Source organism: Dermacentor albipictus, chromosome 7 (assembly GCF_038994185.2).
Source record: "Dermacentor albipictus isolate Rhodes 1998 colony chromosome 7, USDA_Dalb.pri_finalv2, whole genome shotgun sequence".
Classification (NCBI taxonomy): domain Eukaryota; kingdom Metazoa; phylum Arthropoda; class Arachnida; order Ixodida; family Ixodidae; genus Dermacentor; species Dermacentor albipictus.
In genome coordinates this window covers 1835463-1860087 of record NC_091827.1, presented here as the reverse complement: position 1 = coordinate 1860087, position 24625 = coordinate 1835463, and the positions used below count along the sequence as shown (strand labels likewise).

At 48.0% G+C, this 24625-nt stretch overlaps 1 protein-coding gene across 5 annotated transcripts in view; it reads left to right on the top strand.

The window, feature by feature from the left end:
• The window catches only part of LOC135918021 (protein phosphatase 1 regulatory subunit 21-like), a 247346-nt gene that overhangs the window by 31876 nt on the left and 190845 nt on the right, over positions 1 to 24625 (top strand). For 3 of the 5 annotated variants that reach the window (XM_065451686.2, XM_065451684.2, XM_065451689.2), the window contains 2 exons: positions 920 to 1024; positions 21914 to 22078. In XM_065451686.2, coding sequence (XP_065307758.1) covers positions 920 to 1024; positions 21914 to 22078 — 270 coding nt within the window. The remainder of the gene's footprint in view (positions 1 to 919; positions 1025 to 21913; positions 22079 to 24625) is intronic. The other 2 variants (XM_065451685.2, XM_065451687.2) reach the window with 1 other exon arrangement.

Here is a 24625-nt window from a genome sequence, read left to right as displayed (position 1 = left end):
AGGAATGCCAGGAAGATGGTGACTTGCACAGTGGTCGAGCAAGGGATGTCAACATTTCGAGAAGGGTCTTTACCCTGACAACCTTGGCATCAGACAGACATTCCTTGTTCGATCAGTGTTGATTAAAAAACTGAGAATTTCTGAGAATTTCTACTGGCTATGTGCACAAGCAGTATCACAGGTTGGTATAGCAGTCTGGTTTAGTGCAACTATGCCGAGATCCAAGGGAGTGAACCTGGCTGCTAACACTCCCAAAGCTACACGTATGCAAACACCCAAGATCGCGAGGGAGGAGATGTGGGTTCGGCACACATCTACGGCAAGCTGTCGTTTCGACCGCTTCCATTTTCTTTAACAAAGAGTTTTTAGCTTGGCCACAGATTCGTTACTGTTTGTGAATTACCAGGTTACCAGGACTGCGAATAGCAGTGGCAAAGCTGCTAGCGAAATCTTGTGACAATTTGTTCAAACTACGACGCACTTGAAAAGCTTTTGTTTCATCAGTGTTCTCGCTGAAGGAAAGTCATTATAGTACTGTATGTTAACAATTACATCACCGCCGACACTTTACACCAGCAGTTAAGTAGAATATGCAGGCCACCATGGGCAGTACTAGCTTTGAATGCTCTCTGTTTAGACATCACCAGGTGGCACTACCAGTGTTGTCGCTGCCACAACTCGCTCCAGTAATCTGCAAACGGCAAGAAGTTTGTGAACAAGCTAAAACTCTCTAATATTTTTACATTTCAGTGAAAACATAATTGCCCTTGTGCTTCATTGTCTGTTTTCTTTAAATTGTTGTAAGGGAACACTGTAAAGCATTGCAGACAGTGCCACTCTTGCAAGCAGCGATGTGAACACTGTACCGAGTTGCAGGCGATGTTGGGCAGCCATTTTCATTTCAATCAATTTTTCTTAGCAGAAGAAACACCATGCAGCAGCCACGGCCTCTCCAATGCACCAGGGCATCATTGACGCAGAGTTGCAGAGTCGCATTGAAGAGAACGAGAAGCTACACTTACAGGTACTTGGTTTAAATGTTTTTTGCAGCTAAACTCTGTGCCAATACGCTGTCTGTTTTTTTTTTAACGTACTGCATTTTGTTGGCAGTGCTCGAGTTGAGAAATAGTCTGCAATGATTTAATGAAATGCTTCTCCTAAGGACATCTGCAAAATTTTCTCTTATGCAGGGCTTACCCACACCAAAAGTGGCTGTGAGCTCCATAAAGGCTAATTTTTGAAGAGATTTAGGAGAATGAAAATGTGAGGCTTGATATTTATTTTTTCTTTGAAGGCGCCGTGAACCACTCTTCATCGAAGTCGAGAAATGCATTTTAAGTTACTATAGACTATTTCAATAATACTTTGATGCAAAAAGTTGTTCAGCAGAAGCAGAGTTATTCCTAATCAAAGGTTGCCCATGACCTCCTTCACAGTGCTCCCACTCCTTCTTCAATGCCTTGCACTGCGAGGGCTATGGCGGAGCGGGGTGAGCCCACAATTCTGCGGCTGCCGAACATCACTGTGGCGCGCAGTTCAAATTTGAGTTTGGATGTTTACGTAGACACAACTATTTCCAATTTTGGTGCCTAAGATGCGCCAAACGCAGTTGCCCTCGGTGACTGCAGTGTGCTCAGCGAGCATACTCGTCATGCCACCTTGCGGCCACTGCAGTATCTACGCTACATAGAAAACTGCAGCTAAATGCATTATGCAAAATAGAAGTGAGGCGTGCAGACAGGACACAAAAGTAGAGCTGAGTGGACAACACGAACGCCGTTCGTGTTGTCCACTTCTCTACTCTTGCGTCCTGTTTGCACGCCTCACTTCTATTTTGCATAATGAATCCTTAACAACTAGCTCAGCTTTCTGTCGTTCTACACTAAATGCAATTGTAGTGTGTATGTGCAGCGTTTGATTTGTGCACGACGGTGCTTGAGTGCGCATTCATACTCTATGCTCCAGTTTGGCCGCTCTACGTCGTGCGAACCGACTTTGTCCTGCACCAGCTTGACCGACGGATCATAGCCACATCGAACTTGTGCATTTTGAAGTGCTACCAATAGCTCAGTATTGTTCCCCGCAGGGGCGTCTGCGTCAGCAGGTGTTTGGTGAGTTGCGACACCACGTACCCGAGCAAACGAAGGTCGCACTCTCCCACGTCTAACCATGCATGGCTTAGCTGTGTCTGGGGAAAAGGGGATCCTGGGGGTTCAGCTTATGCTGAGTGTTTGGACCTGTAAGGCCCCTCGACAGAGGCAACACACCTTTTTGACCTCGGCTTCACGTAGACGTCACGTAGAAATCAACCCCCTTACAAGCCATCAATTCTTCTGTCATCGCAGCTTATGGACAGAAGTCTCTTACCCTTGACCGCAGAAAAGGCAATGGGTACGCCTTACCGGCCAGCCACCTTCTTGAGGTTATGGGAGACCTTGTGAACATAAGGAATCACTGCAGGTCTTATGGTTTTGGCACTTTCTCCCTCCCTTGTGGCGCTGGTGCCTTTCACCTTCCGTAAAAGGCTTTCGATGACTGAGGTCACCGAGTCGTGGAACCGTGCTGCTTTAAGTCGCCTAATTTTATTATTGAACGAGGCCTGCATCGTGTGCATACACGACTTTCCGAGGGCAGACTCCAAGCAGAGCATAGTAATTCCACGCTTGACAATATTGGAATGACATGAATTATATGGCAGCAACCCTTTCTTGGCATGTGGGAAATATTGCCAACAAGTTTGCCCATCATGAAAGGTTAATCTTAAATCTAAATACTGCAGGGTGTTACGCTGTGGCACTTCATGCGCAAACGAAAGCCCTTTGCCATTGTCCCTAAAAATGTTTAAAATATCATCGCAGCGCTTCGATGAGCCTTGTCTGTTAAAAAGGATTAAGAAGTTGTCCATGTACCGAAAAAATTTTAAAATATTTAAAGTTCTGTCCCGTTTAAAAGCCTCATCGAGCACACGATCAACACTAGATAGGGACATGTTGCACAGCAGTGGCGCAATACACGAACCAATGCAAATGCCGCATTATTGCAAGAAAAGCTGTTTGCCAAAACAAATAAAGGTACAGTGGAATCTCGATGATACGAATCTCACGGAGTCACGAGATATATTCGTATTAGCCGAAATTCGTATTATCGAAACAATTAAAACTAGCTAAATTAAAGAGTCAGAGGTGAACTAACTCAGGCACACGTACGTAAAAAGCATTTATTTCCTGAAGAAAAAGTCTCTAATGTTGTTCTGGTTTTCTTTGTCAGGTCAATTAGCAGACTTTGTTCAAATCCATAAAAACGCGTGCTTGTCGTCGCTGATTTCATCCGCGGCCATAGCATGCCTCAGAACTTCGAGCGCATGCAGCATTTCAGCTCTCGGTGGTGGTCCTTTGCCGTCGCCCACGTCACAAAGAACGTGACCCGAAGCACAGCAGCCACTCCGTCCGATGGCACGCAGAAAAGGAGGAAAAGCACAACAGCAACAAAAGTGCCACCGCTTCAAACTCTCCGCGCCCAGTCGCAGCCTCCGTGCTGTCTGGCGCCGCGTCCGTGCCTCCGCACCAAGAGAGAGAGGGAGAAATCGCGTTACTGCGCGGTGTTCTCTTTCACTGCCGTCGGTGGGGCTCATGCTCGCGGTCGCATCCGTCCGTGCACTGGAATCGTGCCAACTGTGGCCTCATGTCCGCGCAGCGGCGCAGCCTCCTCCCCTCCTTAGCAACCAGCGCACCGGTAGGGGGCGCAGCTGCGCATACCAACTGTCACGTCACACAGTAGCGATAGAACGAGCGCGCGCGCATCGGCGGTGGCAGCTGCACTGCCGCTCCTTCGCCAGGCGTTTCGTTACAGTCGAGTGAGTGAGACCCGTAGCTCCGAAGCGGCCCAGTGATTTCGCGCCAAGTGGTTCGGGGAAGCGGCAGCGGACGCCGGATTCCCCCTAACACCAAACGCCAGAAGAACAAGGAGCGAATGCACATACGACGACTGAAGATGTCACCAGATGCAAAAGCAAGGGAGGCAGAACGGAAACGCCAACAACGACTGATTAGATCGCCGGATACCAAAGGCAGGGAAGCAGAACGAAAGCAGCAGCAGCGACGGGCAATATCGCCAAACACCAAAGCGAATGAATTGGAGCGCAGACGGCAGCAGCGACCGGCCATTTCACCGAACAGCAAAGCCAGGGAAGCGGAGTGCAGAGGGCAGCAGCGTCTGGCTTTCGCCAAGCACACTTTAAAATTTCCAAAGTGTCTTCAGTAATTTTCGTATCAACCGATGCGGGTCGAATATTTATTCATAACAACCGTTCTCTAGCACGTTGCAAAGTAATGGGGCTCGGCCGGGACCACAGAAAAATTCGTATCATCCAGAAATTCGTATTAGCCGTGATCGTATCATCGAGATTCCACTGTACTATTAAGATAGGCTTCCAATAGTGTTAAAAAGTCCTCAAGTATAACACCGTCTGCATTTTGAAAAGCTATGATGCTGCTTTCTTCTATGCGCATATTTACCGCTACAAAAAGTGCATCATGTGGAATTGAATAAAACAGATCCTCAACATCCACAGAAAACGCATTGCCTATGGATTGTTGGTTTCGTTGAAACTGCACTATGTCTTGTGAATTGCCTGTCGAGAAAGGGTCATCTACTTTAACAGATTTTAGCACCTTTAGAATGTGCCTACTAAGCAACAACTGCCACATGCCTCGTTCACTCACGATGCTCCTAAACGGTACATTAGGCTTGTGCGTCTTTGCACAGAGGAAAAAGGAAAAAGCAGAAGCGTAGCCGCTGGGGCAAAGCCCATGCGTTAGACAACTGTTGGTACAAGACTTGCAAGTGCAAACGGTGCTCGAGAGTAGGTCATCTTCAAAAGATGTGTCAGGCAAGCCAAAAGGAACTAAAAGTGCACCTGGTCGCCTCGTCGCCAAGTCATCGCAAGATGAGCACAAGTTATACAGTTGTGACACTACGCCTTCCAAGAAAAGCTACGTTGTGTCTGTGAATGTCGAAGGCCACGACCTGCCAATGTAGGTTGACACGAGTGCGGCCATGACGGTAGTGCGAGAAAGTGTGTACAACGCCAAGTTGTCGCATGTCAAACATGAGCCAACAAAACTGGCGCTTAAGACTTATACAGGTGCAAAAAAATGCATGTTATTGGTCAGTGTCGTGTCACTGCTCGCTGTAAGGGTCAGTGTGCCATTTTACCTGTTGTTAGTGACGGTGAGCGCACTCTGCCTATTCTAGGCATAAGCTGGCTTGACAGGTTACAGCATAGCTGGAAATCCCTTTTCGCTTTGAGTGTTGAAGACAAGGCGTTGAAGCTGCGTTTCAAGTACCCTCGGGTATTTCCTTCCACTTTGGGAGCTATTAAGAACTATGAGGCAAAATTTGTTCTGCAGCCTAAGTGCACCCCTGTATTTTGTAAATCCTGGCCGGTACTCTTTGCGCTGCAAGAAGCGGTAGGAAAAGAGCTATCTGACCTTGAAAAAAAAAAAAAAAGGTGTATTTGAGCGTGTAACTCGGATCGACTGGGCAATGCCACTCGTAGTGGTCCCAAAAAAGGAAGGTGACAAAATAAGGTTGTGTGGCGACTTCAAAGTCATGGTCAATCCGGTCCCAAAAATGGATCACTATCCGTTGCCCCTACCTGAACATTTGTTCAGTGCAGTTTGTGAGGGAAAATTGTTTTGTGTACTCGATTTATCATCAGTATACCAGCAAGTGATGCTTAGCCCTGAATCCAAAGCGGTTGTTACAGTAAACACACACCAGGGGCTATATCGGTACAACAGACTTCCCTATGGTATAGCAAGTGCTCCGGCTTTGTTCCAATCCTTAATGGATAAAGTCTTTATGGGCATTAAAAATGTAAATTGCTACATTGACGATGTGATTTTAGCTGGCTGGAATATACATGAGTGAAAAAATACTTGAGATAGTTTTAAAGCGGCTGAATGAGTGCAACATTACCATCAAGGCAGAGATAAGTTCAGTGTCTTATCTGGGTCATAAGATAAGCTCAGAGGGGATACATCCCACTGAAAGCAAGGTGAGAGCAATCACCTATGCTTCTGAGCCAATGAATATCAAGGAGTTGAAAGCTTATCTAGGGCTACTAAACTACTATGGCAAAATTTTAAGCAACCCAGCATCTGTGGCTGAGCCATTGTACGAGCTACTTTGAAAGGGAGAGTGTTGGGTTTGGATGAAGAGATGCAGCGACGCATTTCAGGGCATGAAACAGCTGCTTATCCGCAGTCGAGCCGTCACTTACTATGATGTATGCAAGTCGCTTGGGCTGCAATGGGATGCATCAGCATACGGCGTTGGAGCTGTTATTTTTCATGTGTTGCTGAACAGCTAAGAGTGCCCAATTGCATTTGCTTCGCGTAACTTGACACTGGCAGAAAAGAACACCGCGCAGTGCGAAAGAGAAGCCCTCGCTCTTATTTTTGGATTCCAGAAATTCCACAAGTTCTTGTACGGTAGAAAATTTGACTTATACATGGACCATCTGCCACTACTGGCAATTTTGGGACACAACAAAGCCAGGCCATCGCTACCAGCGGCCAGATTGCAAAGGTGGTCTTTAATTATGTCTTCTTACGAATTCACTCTGAAGTACCGCAAGGGAACTGAAATTGAAGTGGCTGATGCTCTGTCAAAATTGCCTAATCCTTGTTCTTCCAAACCAGAAACAGCCGAATGTCTGTTTTTGAATGCATGCCGCTCACAGTGCAAAATATGTCAAAACAAGCTGCACAAGATGGCACACTTAGCAAAGTTCTCAAGTAAGTTAGAACGGGTTGGCCAGCAAATGTCGTGGACGAATTGAAACCCTTTTATGTCCGGCGTCTGGAACTCTCAGTCGAACAAAATTGTCTTATGTGGGGGACAAGAGTAATTGTACCCGGGAACCTCAGGCCCTAGTGCTATCTTTGCTTCACGAGGAGTGCCCTGGCTCTAGCCGAATGAAAATGTTGGCAAGAGGTTTTGTGTGGTGGCACAGTATGGACAAAGCTATTGAGGAATATATAAGGAAGTGCCGAGTCTGCCAACTTGTACAACCGGCAGCTCAGCTTCTCCACCTGTGGCCCATCAAGGTGTTGGCAAAGAGTGCATGTTGCCTATTCGCAAAAGGGTAGTCCCATCTTTCTTGTCTTAGTGGATGCATACTCCAAATGAGTTGAAGTTTGGCATATGCCGTCAACTACCACCTCTCAGACTGTTGGTAAGCTTCGGCGCCTTTTCGCAGTGTACGGGTTTCCTGAAGAGATTGTAAGTGACAACAGCCCACAGTTTGTGTTGCAGGAGTTTGCAACATTCTTGTCTCATAACTGTATCAAACATACTAAGATTTCACCGTATCATGCAATCTCCAGCGGAGCAGCCGAGTGTCTAGTTCAGACAACAAAGAAGGCTCCTTTAAACCAATTGTTTTCTCTTGCTGAACATGGAACACAACAACCCTTGCAGGAAGGATGAGACAGTTTTTTGATGTCTTAGAGGGATACCCCTCATTCTGTGACTGGGAAGACCCCAGCCAAGCTGTTTTTGTGGCGACCGCCGCTAGTTAGCTTTTCATTTGTCAAACCGAGTTTTGTGCAAGACGTATGATAAACAATGGTGCATTAAGCAGCAAAGAGACAAGGACAGGGGCTGTCAACGTGCATTCGTCGTAGGTGAAAGAGTGTTTGTGAATTGCGCGTGTGATGAGGGCACCGCTTGGGATGACGACATAGGGATGCAAATTGTGAGCCCCAGCGACCTATCTTGTGTGCGTGTCGGGTCAAGTTCAATTTGTGCACGCCGATCACCTCTGCCCCTCTTTTCCACGACCAGCCTTGCTTTCGCAGCATGCATCTCCGTCGAGTGAGCAGTCTCGAGAGACATCGGCAGGGCCAGCAATGGAGACCATATGCCAAGAACTGGCTTCTGCCAGCACAAATGGAACCGGTTTCCCTCCTCCTTCAACAACCAATTCGACTCTGCCACCCGATGCTTCAGAAGATTCGCGACAGTCTTCAGTGCCAGCTAACGACGACACTGTGGTGCCTCCACGCTGTAGCCAGCATACGTGTTGGCCATCGATTGGTTCAGACCATCAGTCTTCAAGAAATGACTGTATGTTGTCTAAAGGTGGATGAGATGTGATAGCATGAGTGCCTAGCGAGCCACTGTTGTGATAGTCATTCCGCGCTCCTGATAAGCTGTGCACGGCACGCTAGTAGTGGGCTTAAGAACACGATGCTTTGTGAAATAAACAGCTTCTTTTCTGCCGGACCTTCATTGTTGCTCGTCGTTGTTATCACACTTCATCTCTCATTTGCGTGATAACCTCAGTGCCATTAGGGCTGAATTTCCAAAAGCTAATATATTTTTGATGAGCAACTTCAACTATCCGGTGTGGGGATGCGCGACTCTCGCGCGTCTCCTGATATGTTTTTCCCGCATAGTGCATTTCTTGCAATCCCGCTTCACCGCGTGGCCTGCGCGACGCCCGCGGCGGTCGATGTGGTTATAGCGCAGTGCGAGAGACGGCGTGAGTGTTGCGCTGCGGTGGGGTTACTTGGGCGCAAGGGAGAACCCGCTGACTCTTGTGCGGCGGGCCGGTAAACGCGGCCGACGTCCCGCGCGCGCGTGCCGATCCATGCTTCTGCGAGACTGTCTCGCGTGGCCGCCTTCGAGCGCGCCACCGTTCGTGTGACCGTATGCGCGAATGACCAGGCGTTGGGATCCAGCATGGGGCGAACATATTCGCTCGCTATCCGGTCGCGGTGAGTCGGACTTCTAGATTTGTCGCGCGCCCATCGGCATGTTTTGTGGATAGCAACTCGGCTAGCAGGCATTGATCTATGAAAGGTGCAATAAATGCCCTTGTGATTGTTTGCACTACTCTGTTGTCGTTCCTTTGTCCTGTGGGGATGCGCGATCCTCGCGCCTCCCCTGTTTTTCCCGCATAGCGCGTCTCCTGTGATCCCGCTTCGCCGCGTGGCCTGGGTGACGTCAGCGTGGCCGATGTGGTTGAAGCGCAGTCCGAGAGATGGCGCTAGTGTTGCGCGGCTGCGGGGTTACCCTCGGCGGGAGAGACGAGGCGCGCTCTCTTGGCTTCGAGACAGCAAACGGGCTGCACGTGCAGCAACGCTCTTCCCCGGCGGGTCGCCGAAGCAGCGCGGACATTCCGCGCGCGCGCGGCGACCGATGCATCTGCGAGACCGCCTCGCGTGGCCGCCTTCGAACGCGCCACGATTCGCGTGACTATACACGCGAACGACCAGGCGTTGGGATCCAGCATGGGGCGAACATATTCGCTCGCTTCCGGTCGCGGTAAGTCGGACCTCTAGATTTGTCGCGCGCCCATCGGCATGTTTTGTGGATAGCAACTCGGCTAGCAGGCATTGATGTATGAAAGGTGCAATAAATGCCCTTGTGATTGTGTGCACTACTGTGTTGTCGTTCCTTTGTCCCAAGAGCACGGTGAGGGAGAATCTCCCACATCAGACCCCACATCTGGCGCCCAACGTGGGGCTCTTGGGGCATGGGACGATAATTTTAAGTGTTGCTTCGTTCGAGACCTTTGTTTGAACCGAAGCGTAGGCCTAGCGTGGATTTTGATCGCTAGCGTCAGCGGCGTGCTTTCTTGAGCGAGGCGGCGGTGGCTGTAGTGTGTTTGAACATGTCAACTTACTAAGCCTTTTCGCAAGTGTTTTTTTTTAATGGCATTCGTTGGTACGAGAGCCACGTGGTCTGCATCCTGGGAGAGCGAGGCTGAGCGCCCGCGGAGCAGTGGCAAGCCTGAAGCGAGTGAGTACGGAAGCCTCGTGGGTGGTCCGAATTTCCTATGTAAATAGCTTCTTCTATCTCTTTGACTCTGATGAAGTCGCGGCTCTGGGAGCCGGGTGGCCGCGGGCCACGGGTGCCACGACGGGCTGACTGGTATTGCGGCCTGGCACCGGGCGCTCCGACACCGTCTGGGACGGTGGGCGCCGTCAACTCGGATGCTGTGTGCACCGAGCGGAGTAGGACCACCTCGCAGAGCTGACGTCTCCTCGCGGCTGCGTTTTGCGCCCATTGTGGGTGTTGTTTTTGGATGCCGGTTGTTGTCAGGGTAGCGACACTTTAGGCCTAAGGCTTTACGAAGCTGCCTGTCGCACGTGGAGGGGCACAACCTGGTGGACCGTGGCGTTGAGGTGTTGCACTTTGCTTACCTCATTCTAGTTGGCCTCGCACGAATTGAAATTACTCGTTCGACTCAAGAAAGCGAGCTTCGTTCACGTGAACTTAGCATCTGAGTTGCTGCCCGATCTTTTGCTAGCCGAGTTGAACATCGTACCACGTGGGCGATACGCATGCAGAATTCCTCTCCCTTGCACTACTTTAGTGTTTGCCGAGTGTGTTGAGTTTACGCAGTGTGATTGGAGTCACCCCTGGTTTGCCGTCACCTGCACATCGTCTGCGCTGCTGCCCCGGACTACGATCGAGCCACCCCGGGCGATGGTGATGCTGTGGCCAGTTCGGCGCGGCGACTTCGGCGGCCTCCTGTATCCAGCTCACAACCCTCGGCGGCGGACAAAGGAGCCGGCGCGAGCGACGCTTGCTCGTACCGACTACTGCGTCGTCGTCTCCGGAGTCCTGGCCTGGAATCGTGCCGTCGAGTCTACAAAGCTGCTGCTGTGACCGGCGGACGCCAGCGGTGTACCCAGGGACAATGTCGGCTCGCATGTTATGGACAGCGTGTAGACATTTCTTCGGCGCGACCACTTTTGCATGTACTACCATGTCGCGAAGCGCGCGTTGATGTGAGACCGAGTGACATGTTTCGCCGGAATATGTAGTGATTTAAGGTTGGGGAGATGTGGGGATGCGCGATCCTCGCGCCTCCCCTGTTTTTCCCGCATAGCGCGTCTCCTGTGATCCCGCTTCGCCGCGTGGCCTGGGTGACGTCAGCGTGGCCGATGTGGTTGAAGCGCAGTCCGAGAGATGGCGCTAGTGTTGCGCGGCTGCGGGGTTACCCTCGGCGGGAGAGACGAGGCGCGCTCTCTTGGCTTCGAGACAGCAAACGGGCTGCACGTGCAGCAACGCTCTTCCCCGGCGGGTCGCCGAAGCAGCGCGGACATTCCGCGCGCGCGCGGCGACCGATGCATCTGCGAGACCGCCTCGCGTGGCCGCCTTCGAACGCGCCACGATTCGCGTGACTATACACGCGAACGACCAGGCATTGGGATCCAGCATGGGGCGAACATATTCGCTCGCTTCCGGTCGCGGTAAGTCGGACCTCTAGATTTGTCGTGCGCCCATCGGCATGTTTTGTGGATAGCAACTCGGCTAGCAGGCATTGATGTATGAAAGGTGCAATAAATGCCCTTGTGATTGTGTGCACTACTGTGTTGTCGTTCCTTTGTCCCAAGAGTACGGTGTGGAGATATCCCGTATCAGACCCCACAGTCCCAAGAGTACGGAAGGAGAACCCCACACCGGATATTGACTGGTTGAACCTCGCATCTAGCTCTCGCTGCTCCAAAGAATTCATTGACCTAACTTTGGATTTCTCACTCATGTAGTTGGTAAACCAACCAACCTGTGGAACAAATATTCTTGACCATATTTTGACATCAAGCCCTGAGACCTTAAGCACCATTTCTACTAGTGAAGCATTCAGTGACCATCACCTCTTCAATTTTGCAGTCAAGATCCCATAACATACACGGCACCTTGCATCTGAGCTTATGTTAACTACAAAAAAGCTGATTGGAGTGCCATTTACATGCTAAACACGAATGCTAAACACGAAGTCGGGGCATCGAATCCCGGTCACGGCGGCCGCATTTCGATGGGGGCGAAATGTGAAAACACCCGTGTACTTAGATTTAGGTCCACGTTAAAAAACCCCAGATGGTCGAAATTTCCAGAGTCCTCCACTATAGCGTGCCTCATAATCAGAAAGTGGTTTTGGCACGTAAAACCCCATAATTTAATAATAATTGGTCTTCAAGAATTTTCCTCTTCATTCATTCCTACTTTCTTGTCTCGAAGAGTAAAAGAAAACTGGACCTTGTTTAAAGAAAAGCGTCTAGAACTAATAAATGATCACATACCTCAAATTTCATTCTGGGTGAACATATCCAAGACATGGTACCATAGGTCATTGCGCTCACTAAAGAATAAAAAGAAACGCTTGTTCAAAGCAGCACAAAAATTGAGCTCCCCCTCGTTGAAATTGAAGCAAAAATGCTGCGAAAAACAATACTGCTATGCCGTTTGTAAAGTGAAGCATTATTTTTTATCTTGTGACCTTCAGTCTCTTATACAAAAGAACTCGAAAAAGTTCTGGCACACAATCTCCCCACATAACCCACAGGTCTGTACAGCTCTACAGGATGACTGAGGAAATTTAATTTCTGATGAAAAAAGTGCTGCCATGTTTAATAATTATTTCACTTCAGTGTTCAGCGACGAAGGTCATTCTAGTATTGTTTCCACCGCCGAAATTGGCTAGATATATGACCCCAGTTGAACTAACCATTGAAGGCATCACGTCTTTAATCAATAACATTAAAATGTCCACTTGTCCTGGTGTTCTTAAACTCGCAGTAACCTCAAGTAACTTAATCCTCTATCACATTTTTCAGCAGTCTCTGTCGACAGGCGAACTTCCGTTTGATTGGAAAATTGGCAAAGTCATCCCAGTGTTCAAATCTGGTGACAAAAATAATATCAGTAACTACCGGCCCATATCTTTAACGAGTATTTCATGTAAGCTACTAGAACATATCATTGCATCAAGCATTGCATAGCATCTTGAAGAAAACAGTTTTTTTACCCTCATCAGCATGGTTTTAGAAAAGGGCTGTCATGCGATACGCAACTCCTGGAATTTATTCATGAGGCTTTGTCTAATATGAACAATAACCATCAGACGGATTGTGTTTTCATTGACTTTTCAAAGGCATTTGATCACGTACCACATTGTCGTTCAATTTCTAAACTCTGAATTAAACATAGATTCTTTAGCACTATCATGGTTTAGAATGTTTTTGTCATTTCGCAAACAATTCACTTGCATAAATAATTGCTCATCATCCCTCTCTTAGCTGTTTTAGGCTTGTAGCGCAGCTCGGAAGAGCAAAAAAGGAAGGAGGTAGGGGTAATCAAAGGGAACGGAAAACAAAGTGAGCGCTCACTCTGTTTTCCGTTCCCTTTGATTACCCCTACCTCCTTCCTTTTTTGCTCTTCCGAGCTGCGCTACAAGCCTAAAACAGTCATGACATACCAACTTGCCCAAACTGCCATGCTTTTGACCCTCTCTTAGGTATAGTTTGTTGTTCCCCAGGGCAGTGTTCTAGGCAGGCCCATTACTATATCTAATATATATTAATGACCTAGCTACAAATATTACCTCTACCATTCATTTGTTTGATGATGATTGTGTTATTTACTGTAAAATTTCTAATCTAACTGATCATCTTCCGCTACAGAAGGATGTAGACTGTGTAACAAAATGGTGCGCTAAATGGCTAATGGCAGGAGACACTTACAAATGTAAATTAGTAACTTTTAGCCAAAAACTATTAAACTGCACGTTCTCCTACTTGCTTAACAATCACCCAGTCTCAGCGGCATCTTCATACTATAGTGGACAGTACTTGTAGAGCCCTGTAGTGGAAGAAGAGACTGGACTAGTGCCATCAGGGGTATACGGCTCGACGATGGTAGCTGCAACATCAACACAGTCATATGTTTAATAAATGGCATTTCTTTGTGGGCCTTCTTTTCCTGCAAGTTGGTGACCCGGACGTGATACCACATCACAACTGTATCAGTCTAGCAAGTTTCTTCTCGATGCCATGTAACCGACTGCCGAACAACGACGTTACGAAGAAAACGAAATGTTTTCCGTCACCACACTTACGCTTCCCGATTTCTGGCCCTCGGACTGTGAACTTTGGTTTGTCCACATCGAGGCGCAGTTTCGCTGTCACCGAGTCGCATCTCAGGCGGCCAAGTATGACAAGGTCTTGAGTGCACTTAATCCGACCACTGCAGCTTTGGTCCGCGACATTTTGCTAGCTCCTCCGCCCGATGATCAGTATGATACCCTTAAGCGGGAGTTACTACGGCGCACCACCGACTCTGAGTCGTGACGCAATCAACAGCTCCTCTCATCGGAGGAACTTGGTGATAGAATACTGACTGAGCTGCTTTGCTGCATCACACAACTCCTGGGAACCAGTCCATCATCAGCAGACTTGGAAATCCATTGGGAGCTCTTCTTACAGCGTCTACCGAACCAGGTATGCATGATTTTATGTGCCTCACTGACTACAATGTCTGTCGAGGCCTTGGTGACAATGGCAGACCAGATTATTGATTCTTTCCATCCTGTGATATCCACTATTGACCGTTGTAATGCACCCATTGCGACACAACCCCAGTTACAGCAGCACTTTGACGAACCCGACAGTTCAAGCACGCATCTTGCTGTGCAAGTAGAGGAGCTAACTAACCACTTGGCTGCCTTACGCTTTTGGGCAAATAACCATCAGCAGCACCATCGCCCGCATGACCAAAATGTGTCACGCCCTCCGTCTCCCTTTATTTGTTGGTGTCACGTCAGATATGACACTTGCGCGCGGCAGTGCCGTCCGCCTGGCAACTTTCCAGGAAACGGTCGGGCCAGTCACTGATGATGGCTAGTGCTATTGGCTCTACATCAAGCCATCTCTTGTATGTCACCGACTGTGTCACGAAAGTTCGCTATCTTGTTGACACTAGTGCGGAAATTTGTGTCATTCCCCCTACTTTTCAAGACCGCAGAAGACATCACCATGAAATGTCTTTTCTCACTGCCATCAATGGTTCCAACATTAAAACGTATGACCAGAAATCTGTCACTCTTGACCTTGGTCTGCGACGCCCTTTTCAATGGCTATTCACCGTTGCTGACATCTGTGGGCCAATCACCGGTCCTGATTTTCTGTGGGAGTTTAACCTTCTCGTCGACTTTCGCAACTTCCGCCTTGACTCCTCAACAAACTTATCCGTACAAGGTGTCGCCACGTCTGGAGCTCCTTTGCGTCTTGTACAAGCACACACCCAGGTACCGAAAGTGTGGTACACCATCCTGCTGGAATTTTCATAGTTGTTTGAACCGCACTCACCAGAGCGTCCAATAATGCACAACGTCACGCACCACATTGTGACCAAAAGACCACCAGCATACGCTCAACCTCGCCCCTTAGCACCAGACTGTCTGAAAATTTAAAGCAAGAATTTGAACACATGCTCAAGTTGGGCTTCGTTCGTCCTTCCCCTGGCCTTGGTCATCTGCTTTACACATGGTGCTCAAGAAGACTGGTGATTGGCGATCGTGTGGCGATTACTGTGCCTTAAACAAAGTGACGATTCCCGATAGATACCCTATACCTCACATCCACGGTTTCACCGCATTGCTTCATTGGTGCTGCATATTTAGTAAGGTGGATCTAGTAAAAAGCCTACCATCAGATTCCTGTCGAGCCTTCGACAATCCTAAAACTGCAATGATTACCCCTTTTTTTTTCATGTTTAAACACGTGCGCATGCCATTCGGCCTCTATAATGCCGCTCAAACATTTCAGCGGTTCGTCAATCAAGTACTCCGTGGCCTGACTTGTTGCTTCATCTATTTAGACTACATTCTTGTATTCAGTCGCTCCGCTGTGGAACATGAATCTGACCTACGTAAGGTGTTTGAACACCTCCGTCGATATGGCCTGGTTGTAAACATCCCGAAGAGTGAGTTTGGCATTGCTTCTCTAGATTTTGTGGGCCATCGAGTAGATGAGCATGGCATCCAACCCGTCCCATCCCGTGTCCAAGCCATTAGAGATTTCCCACGCCCGTCTTCTACCAAGCAATAATGGGCATTTCTGGGTCTCATCATTTACTACTGCTGTTTCATTCCTCGTTGTGCTTCAATTTCGCAGCCTCTGCACATTCTACTCTCTGGCACACGACGAGCTAGCGTGCTATACCGTGGACTAATGCTGCTGAATCTGCTTTTATCTCTGCCAAGAGTGCCCTTGCTACCACTATTCTACTGGCACACCCACAGCCAGACTCTCCAATGTCCGTTATGGTAGATGCCTCCGACATAGCTGTTGGCGCCGTGTTTCAACAGCTGGTTGGCAAGACATGGCAGCCTATAGCTTTCTTTTCAGGGAAGCTGACACCGCAATAAACCTGCTACAGCACTTTCGGTTGCATATTGCTAGGACTCTACCTCGCAGTCCGCCACTTCTTACAGCATCCCGAAGGGCATCAGTTCTTTATTCTCACTCACCACAAACTACTCATTTACGCTATTAGCTCCAACAGTTGCTCGCACACTCCCCGCGAAATTCGCCAGCTTGCATATATCTCCGAATTCACTGCTGATATTTGGCATATCAGTGGTGCCGATAATCCTGTCGCTGACGCTCTGTTACAAATTCATATGAATGCAAGCCAAGTAAACTGTTCCAGCATTGACTTCGCCCGCCTCGGTACCACTCAACACATAGACCATGAACTTCAAACGTTCCGGACTGCCAATGATTTTCTGCGCTTCGAAGATACCTTACTGCCTGGCTGCAATGTCACAGTGATATGCGACATGTCTACGGGTCGTCCCCAACCGTATGTTTCACAACAATTTCGACAGCAAGATTTTGATCCACTATGCTCCTTATCGCACCCTGGAGTATGTAGCACACAACGTCTGGTCACTTCCTGCTATCTGTGGCTGCGTATGAACAGTTGACGTCCATTGCTGGTATCGGACATGCATACAGTGCCAGCTTGCCAAGGTCAATCGACACACTCTGAGCGTGCCTGGTGATTTTCCACCAACAGGCGTTCATTTCGGCCACATTCACATCGATATTGTTGGGCCAATACCACCGTCTTTGAGCCAATGATACATACTTACTTGTATCGACCGCTTCATACGCTGGCCTGAAGCAATGCTTATCTCACACATTACTGCAGAGTCCGTAGCCCAGGCCATCTTAAATACCTGGATTTCTTGTTACGGCATACTACACACCATAACGACAGACAGAGGAAGACAATTTGACTCGTCCCTCTTTCAAGCTCTCTCTCGTCTTCTGGGTGTAATGCACATACGGACGACAGCTTATCACCCGAGTTCCAATGGAATGGTAGAACACTTCCATCGTCCACTAAAAGCAGCACTTTGTGCCTCTGACTCCATTATTCCATGGACAGAGCACCTGCCTTTGGTTCTACTAGGTATTCGCACAGCTCTGAAAGCAGATGCACAGTGTTCCTCAGCAGCACTCGTTTTCGGCACATCACTTCGCGTAACCAGTGAGTTCTTCGCCTCGGAACCGTCATCTGCTGACCTACAGTCTTACACTGATCGCTTTCGCATTAAAATGGCCACTGTCATACCACCGCCACATCGCAATGACTGCAGAAATGTTTACATGAGGCCATCTTTACTTCATAGCAGTCACATATTTATCCATCTTGACGCTACTCGCACTCCTTTACAAGCTCCTTACGATGGTCCCTTCAAAGTCGTCAAGCATGACACCAAGTTTGTCACACTTGTCAGCGGACGCGAAGAGACGATTTTCATTGACTGCTTGAAGCCAGCTCATCTAGACTCTGGCAGTGCCATCTCCATAACTTAAACTGCTCAATGGCAGTGCCTTCATCGCTATTGGAGGAGGCATGTAGTGGACAGTACTTGTAGAGCCCCGTGGTAGAAGAGACTGGACTAGCACCATCAGGCATATAGGTTCGAGGATGGTAGCCGTGACATCAACACAGTCATCTGTTTAATAAATGGCAGTTCTTTATGGGCCTTCTGTTTCTACAATACAAATACCTCGGTATCCACTTTACTCCTAATCTTTCCTGGACGACACACATAAATAAAATTGTAGATAAGGCTTCACGTATTCGGATATCTAAAATGTAATCTTCATGGTGCGCCACCTGAGACCTGAAAACTAGCTTACTTAATGTTTGTTCGTCCACAACTTGAATTTGCATTGCTCATCTGGTCATCCAACCAAGCATACTTAACACACTCCCTTGAATCCGTTAAAAACTGTGCTACGTGCTTCAATGCTTATGATTATAGCCAACATTCCAGCGTGACTAACATCAAGATGACGCTATCACTTCCATCTTTAGGATCACGTCAAGCAATTGCACTGCTTTATTTATTTCATAAAATGGTGTTCAGTCCTCATAGAAACGTGCTGCTCTTGTCTCAGCCAAGCCGTATATCACATTGTCTTCATAATCGCAGTGGCTTTCCGCCCATTTTCGGTCATACTAAAGCATTTAACATGTCTGCTGTCCTGCTTGCCATATGCCATTGGAATGGCCTACCTGATGACCTCACAAACACCAAAGGTACTAATGCATTTAGAGACAGTATAACCGCCATACTTGCCTAATATCTTTGTTTTTATGTGCTGTTACCAAAACGAAATGTTTTCTAATGTTGTATTACATGTATGAAACTGTGCTTTTGTTTAGTTCTGAGCCAAGTTGTGTTCCGTTTTTATATAGCCACGTTCTAAACCTTAAAATTTTTATAACTGATTTCCTCGATTTTAAGAGTATAATGTCTGGTGTTTGTCGCTTATAATTGTATAACGTTTTCATGAATAGTTGTATTTGCTCTTATGCTTTTGCGATTTCCATGTATATTGTCCCACTCCCACAATACTCCTATGTAAAGGAGCCTGTGAGTTATTTGAATGAATAAATAAATAAATAAATAAATAATCACCGAACGTTACGTTTGGCCGCACATACACGCCAATATACGCGACTGGGTCCGTACTTGTACAGCGTGTCAACGTATCAAGGTGCAACGACACACCAAGGCCGCTATCTTGTACACGTTCGAAAAGCCGACATTCGATTTCGTCTTGCGCGATCGTCCACGCTGCACCGATATCGTGGCCTAGGCCAATCTAGTCCAATCGCGTGAGGCGGAATCGAACGTCGGCTTTTCGAACGTGTACAAGATAGCGGTCCAGGCCTTCACCGGGCAAATTCCCTCTCCCTGATGCATGTTTTGACACCATTCATTTATACTTCACTGGCCCTTGGTGGTTATACGTGCTTATACGTATTTGCTTGCGTGTTTTGATAGGTAAACACAGTGGCCTGAAGCAGCTTCGATGCCTGACATAACAGTGGCAGTTGCTCATACTTTTCTGTCTACCTCTATTAGCCATTTTAGTGTGCCATCAACGGTGAGCACTGATCGGGACAAACAGTTTGAGTCTGTACTTTCTACATCTATAACATCCCTTCTAGGTTTGCGCGCATTCGCGCAAGTGCTTAACATCCTGCATCCAACGGCATCGTCGAGAGGCAACATCGACACTTGAAAGCTGCAGTAGCCACTCAGCCTCGTGCGGAGGATTGGGTATCACACCTTAATATTGTGCTTCTCGGCCTTTGTTCAACACTCCTACCAGAACTCGCCTGCTCTGTAGCTGAGATGGTTCATGGCTGCACCCTCGGTTTGCCCGGTGACCTCGTCAACCCCTTATCTACACCGAATGTTTCCGATCCATCTTCTTTCGTCCAGCGTCTGCAGATTTTCATGCACCACTTGCGTCCATCGCCAACCTCTGCTTACACGAATAAGCACCACATTTTCCTACCCTCAAACCTGCAAACATCCTCACACCTTTTTGTCCGTGTTCACACATCTCATCGTTCTCTTCAGCCCTGCTACGACGGTTCTTTCCCCATCATCAAACGTTCTGAACATCAATTCACAATCCTGCACAATCGTCGCGAAACACAGTTGCTATCGCAAAGATAAAACCGGCTCCCATTATGAAGACCTTTGTCTGAACACCTCTTCAAGACCATGGCCACTTGTCTGTAGGGGAGGCCCATCTGTTGCAAACATGAGCGAGTAGTGAGGTACTGCTTAAATGGGAAAGAGGAGTTAAAAAACGATGGAGTAGACCAAGTGAAGGGACTTTGTCTGACCACCTCTTCAAGACCATGGCCACTTGTCTGTAGGGGAGGCCCATCTGTTGCAAACATGAGCGAGTAGTGAGGTACTGCTTAAGAAATGAGAAAGAGGAGTTAAAAAACAATGGAGTAGTCCAAGTGAAGGGACTTTGTCTGACCACCTCTTCAAGACCATGGCCACTTGTCTGTAGGGGAGGCCCATCTGTTGCAAACATGAGCGAGTAGTGAGGTACTGCTTAAGAAATGGGAAAGAGGAGTTAAAAAACGATGGAGTAGTCCAAGTGAAGGGACTTACAAATAAAGATCCCTGCGCTCTTTACTGTGCTTGGTGCCAAGGTTGAAGACTGGGCATGTTGGTACAGTAAAAGCTCGTTAATTCGAACCGCAAGGGGAAGCCGCTTCAGTTCGAATTAACGAAAGTTCGAACTAACGAAAGTGAAGGAGGGCAACAGTACACTGCGATTTGGAAGCAGTAGGGCATGTCAGAAATTTGGCGTGTCAGAAAGTGATGGCGTGTGCCGCGGGCGCACGCCATCTTCAAGTCGAAGCTCTGGGTCCGACTGTGCCACACCACCGATGTCCACTGAAATGAACGTTAGCCGAGGCTTAACACCATCACAATGAATCGCGACGGCCGATACTTCCTAAGCTGAAAACAGAGGTGCACAACCGATGAAGACTGCTGAGACAGAGACGCTGAACATGTGAAGGTGGCGAAGGCCCTGACTCGTTGGTTCTTGATTGCAAGCGCAGCTGCGACGTACTTGATTCGCTGTGTTTTGGAGCTTGCCGTGCCATCTCCGCACAACATTAGCAGCTGTACAAGATTTGGAAAGCCTCCGAGATTCGCAACCGGAAAGAAGTCTCGGAGGTTACGTAGAACGGAGAGCCGGCAGCCGCCGCTGCCTTCTGGCTGACCCCGCGTCGATTAGATTTTTTCCGATTTTGCCTTCTCTCGCCGTTCTCTCCGTTTCGGAGGCAATACAGCCTTGTGTGTAGGCAGTAGGCGCGTTTCTCTGGCCGTGTGCCAGGCGAGCGTAGTTCGAATTATCCGTGAGGGAACCTTCTCGCGTTCGAATTAACGGACTTTTTTATACATAGACTCCTGTGGAGTTTGGCTGGACCAAATCGTACAGTTCGAATTATCCATAAATTCGAATTATTGAAGTTCGAATTAACGAGCTTTCACTGTATAGCATATTAGAGGATGGATTGCGCATCATTTTGAGGAGACACGCAGAAGAGAAACACACACCACAGAGTGTTACTTGCCACTATCATTTTAATATCATGGAGCACACAAAGGCACACAGACATCACACAGCTGAATGTTAGTGGCTAGTTGCTGTCGTAGTCTGACGCCTCCTTTTTGCTGTCTACCGACCACAGAAAGTCATCTTCAGTTCCAGTTATTGCATTCGACTTGAAAGCTTGTGCAACCACTGTCTGCGAGAGGGTATTCTACACACCATGCACCCATCTTGTGGTGTCTCTGAGCGTTGCTTTCTTAACACGACCCATTCGATGGCAGTGTGGCTAGCTACCTTGCATTGAGATTTTCTTGTTTAGTAAGTATCAGTGTCATTTTTGATTTTGAGTAAAGTTAGTTATGATTGTATTGTGCATGCAACTTTGAATGGACCTTTTATTGAAAAAAGCTGTACATTGAAATACAGTATTCTTTACATCTACGCTGTTGAAAACGAGGTTTTTTGCTTGGTCCAAAATTTCGATGCATTTGGCCTTTAGTATTGTCATATATATGTCATATGTACGCAGGCGTGTTCTGCGCTGAGCGATAACATTTGTTAGGCGATGAAACGTGGTCATTTTATAAACAAGTACACATGTCAGTATCACTGTTAACAAATTTGTGCATTTCCTCTGGCAAAATGTCCAGGTGTCAGCCGCAGAGCTTGAGCACAAGCAGACAGTTCAGAAGCTGGAAACAGAGTTGGAAGAGGTACGACAGGTGCTTGCCTCACACAAGGACCAACTCAGTGATGCTGTCGGCAAACGTGAGGAGCAGATCAGCAGGCTCACTCAGGAGCGAGCAAAGCTTGAGGTGAGCTCAATTGCCTGTGGTTGATGTCACTCTGTTTTTATTATTGTCCACTGGACGCTTGGTGGTGATGTCAATTGAGTGGCTGTGGTGTTGCATAGTGTACATGGACGGCAAATGGAGCAGGTGTTCATACAAGAGTTCACAGGGGGATCGTTCAGTGGACCATGATGTTGAGCCAGGGATATGAATGCATGAATGTGAGTGTGTCCCTGCATTGAGGGCAGCGCAGTGTCAGAGCTGGCAGACACCCTGTCGAAGTTTGCTGAGGCATGGTCCAGGTTGGACGCCCATGGGATTTGCCAATCACAGTCTTCAGGAAGGAGCTTGATGAGGTGCTAACCTGCTGTGACCACAGGCTTGGAGCTCGAGTGGCTGATGCTGGACGCCATCCTGCCCTGGTGCTTCTTTCCAGAACCCTTCTTCTGTACCACTGGCTGACTGGCAGAGCATTTTTTCTTTGCAGCCATATACCGCAGCCACGCTGTATCTTTATCTGCAATGGCTTTTCATTTACACACCCCCACTCCGCAGCGTCTTCTCTTTTGCACAGTCAACATGCCTTGCTCCTGCGCACTTCGCCATCACACAAATGCGCAAAAGTGCTTGTGCTTAGATTTAACCATGCATGAGCTGGCTCGAGCCAGTTGTCACAACATGGTGGGCTCCTAAACAGTTACAGGACGCGAGAAACAGCCTGACATCATGTGTCCAGCAGAAACATTTCAGAAGGTTACCTCACTTAGAAAGAAGTGCACATGGCGTTTGCAGCAAAGCTGCTCTTCACAGAGCTTGCAAGGCTGCATCCATTTGGTGCACAAATGGTAGCTGTCATTTCAGCAACCGCTACTCTTTTGCAGGCTGCCATAAAATGCAATGGTTTGCTTTTCAAGTCAAGAGACATACAGTTAAAAAACATTCACATATAAAAGCATTCTTTCACAGGAGACACCCGTTTTAATTGTCGAAAGCGTTCAACTGCAGTAAAACCTCATTCACTCGGACTATGTTATCTCGAAATATTGGTTAAGTTGAAATTTCTTCCCGACTCTGTGTCAACTCCAGGTATTTTTCACCTCATACCTCAAAATGCTTTTGCACCGTGCTCCAAATATACCGAAATCTATACTGCGAACAGAGCGTCTACCAACCAGGAAAACTGAGAATTCTCAGGGATATTGAATAGTCTGGAAAAAATCAGGGAAAACTCAGGGAATTTGTGCTTCAATCAGGGAAAGTTAGCCATCATTTTATTGAAAAGGAAAGAGAGTCGCCCTACTGCTGGCTCATGTAAAAGAGAGGAATTGTAATTAATGATCTTTGACGCCGTGGCATCGGCTAGAGGAGTTTCCAGTGTACAGTCAATGACCGATTTTCCAGACACCCAATTTTAGGTAAATGCCTGATAATGTGGATGGCTTCACGGCACCACCACGAGTCAATGTATAAGAGCATCTGTAATTTCAGACGCAAGAACCCGTCGCTGTCCGATTTTCTGAACTTTTTGCCATGACCGCAGGTCCAAAACGGCATTAATCAAAGCCAACACCGCCGTTTTGATCATCACGCCGCCTCGAACCAGTGCTATCGCACGCGGATCCGCTGCAACGTGATGCTTAGCTGCTTTGACGTTCGTTATTAAGGTTCTTGCCGTTCGGTTCCATGTTTTTCATTGAAAGAATTCGCCGCTGTCAGTAATGGCACAGCTCTGCCTCTGTAATCCTCACGATTGGCTTCGAAGCTTAGAAAGCATGACGCGTTGCATAATGCTGGTTCCCGAATGGCAGCTTCGCCTCAGCACAGGGGTGTTACGTGGTATAGCGTACGTGAAGTATTGCGGTGAAGCTTAAGTTTAACCCTTTCGCTGTCGGACCTTTCTGACCGTGACGCACCCCCAGTGTCGGCTTGGTTTCAGGGAACAAGTATAACAGGGAATGAACATAGCAATTTATTTTTGATTATGATTGGTATACAAATAACATAGTCAATGCAATATGCACATTTCAGTGTTCTGCAGCTGTTGTTAGTAATCATCATCATCAGCCTGACTATAAAATCCGTTCAACATCCGATTCTGACGATGCGGAACCCTCTTCCTCGCATGCGACTCTGTTTGAGTCCGAATACTAGCTCGGCTCGTATTCTGAATCGGAATTGAGCCACCGCTCCAATGAGCAGACGAAGGTCCCATGCGCAGGGAGGAGGATGCGCTTTCAGTCGCCCGCAGAAGAGAAATGGGACGTTGCGTGATCAAGAAGACAGAGGGAGATGGAAAAAGGCTAAACAAAGTTCGAAGGGCTTTACGTTTACTGCTGCAAGTCGGAAGCGAGGGTACGGCAAGAGAGCGAAAGCAGCAATTGAGTCACCCTTTATGAAGAGGCAACGGCACGTGCGCCTGAACTTGACATGCCGTAGCAGACACACCAACAGAAGAAAAATAAAAACCTTCAAACCAGCGGAGAAGGCAGAACAACCCTTGAACCCATACCCACACGCGCGCGACGCATGATCCAGCGAACGCGGAGCCACCGTGCCACTCAGCAAAGAGAA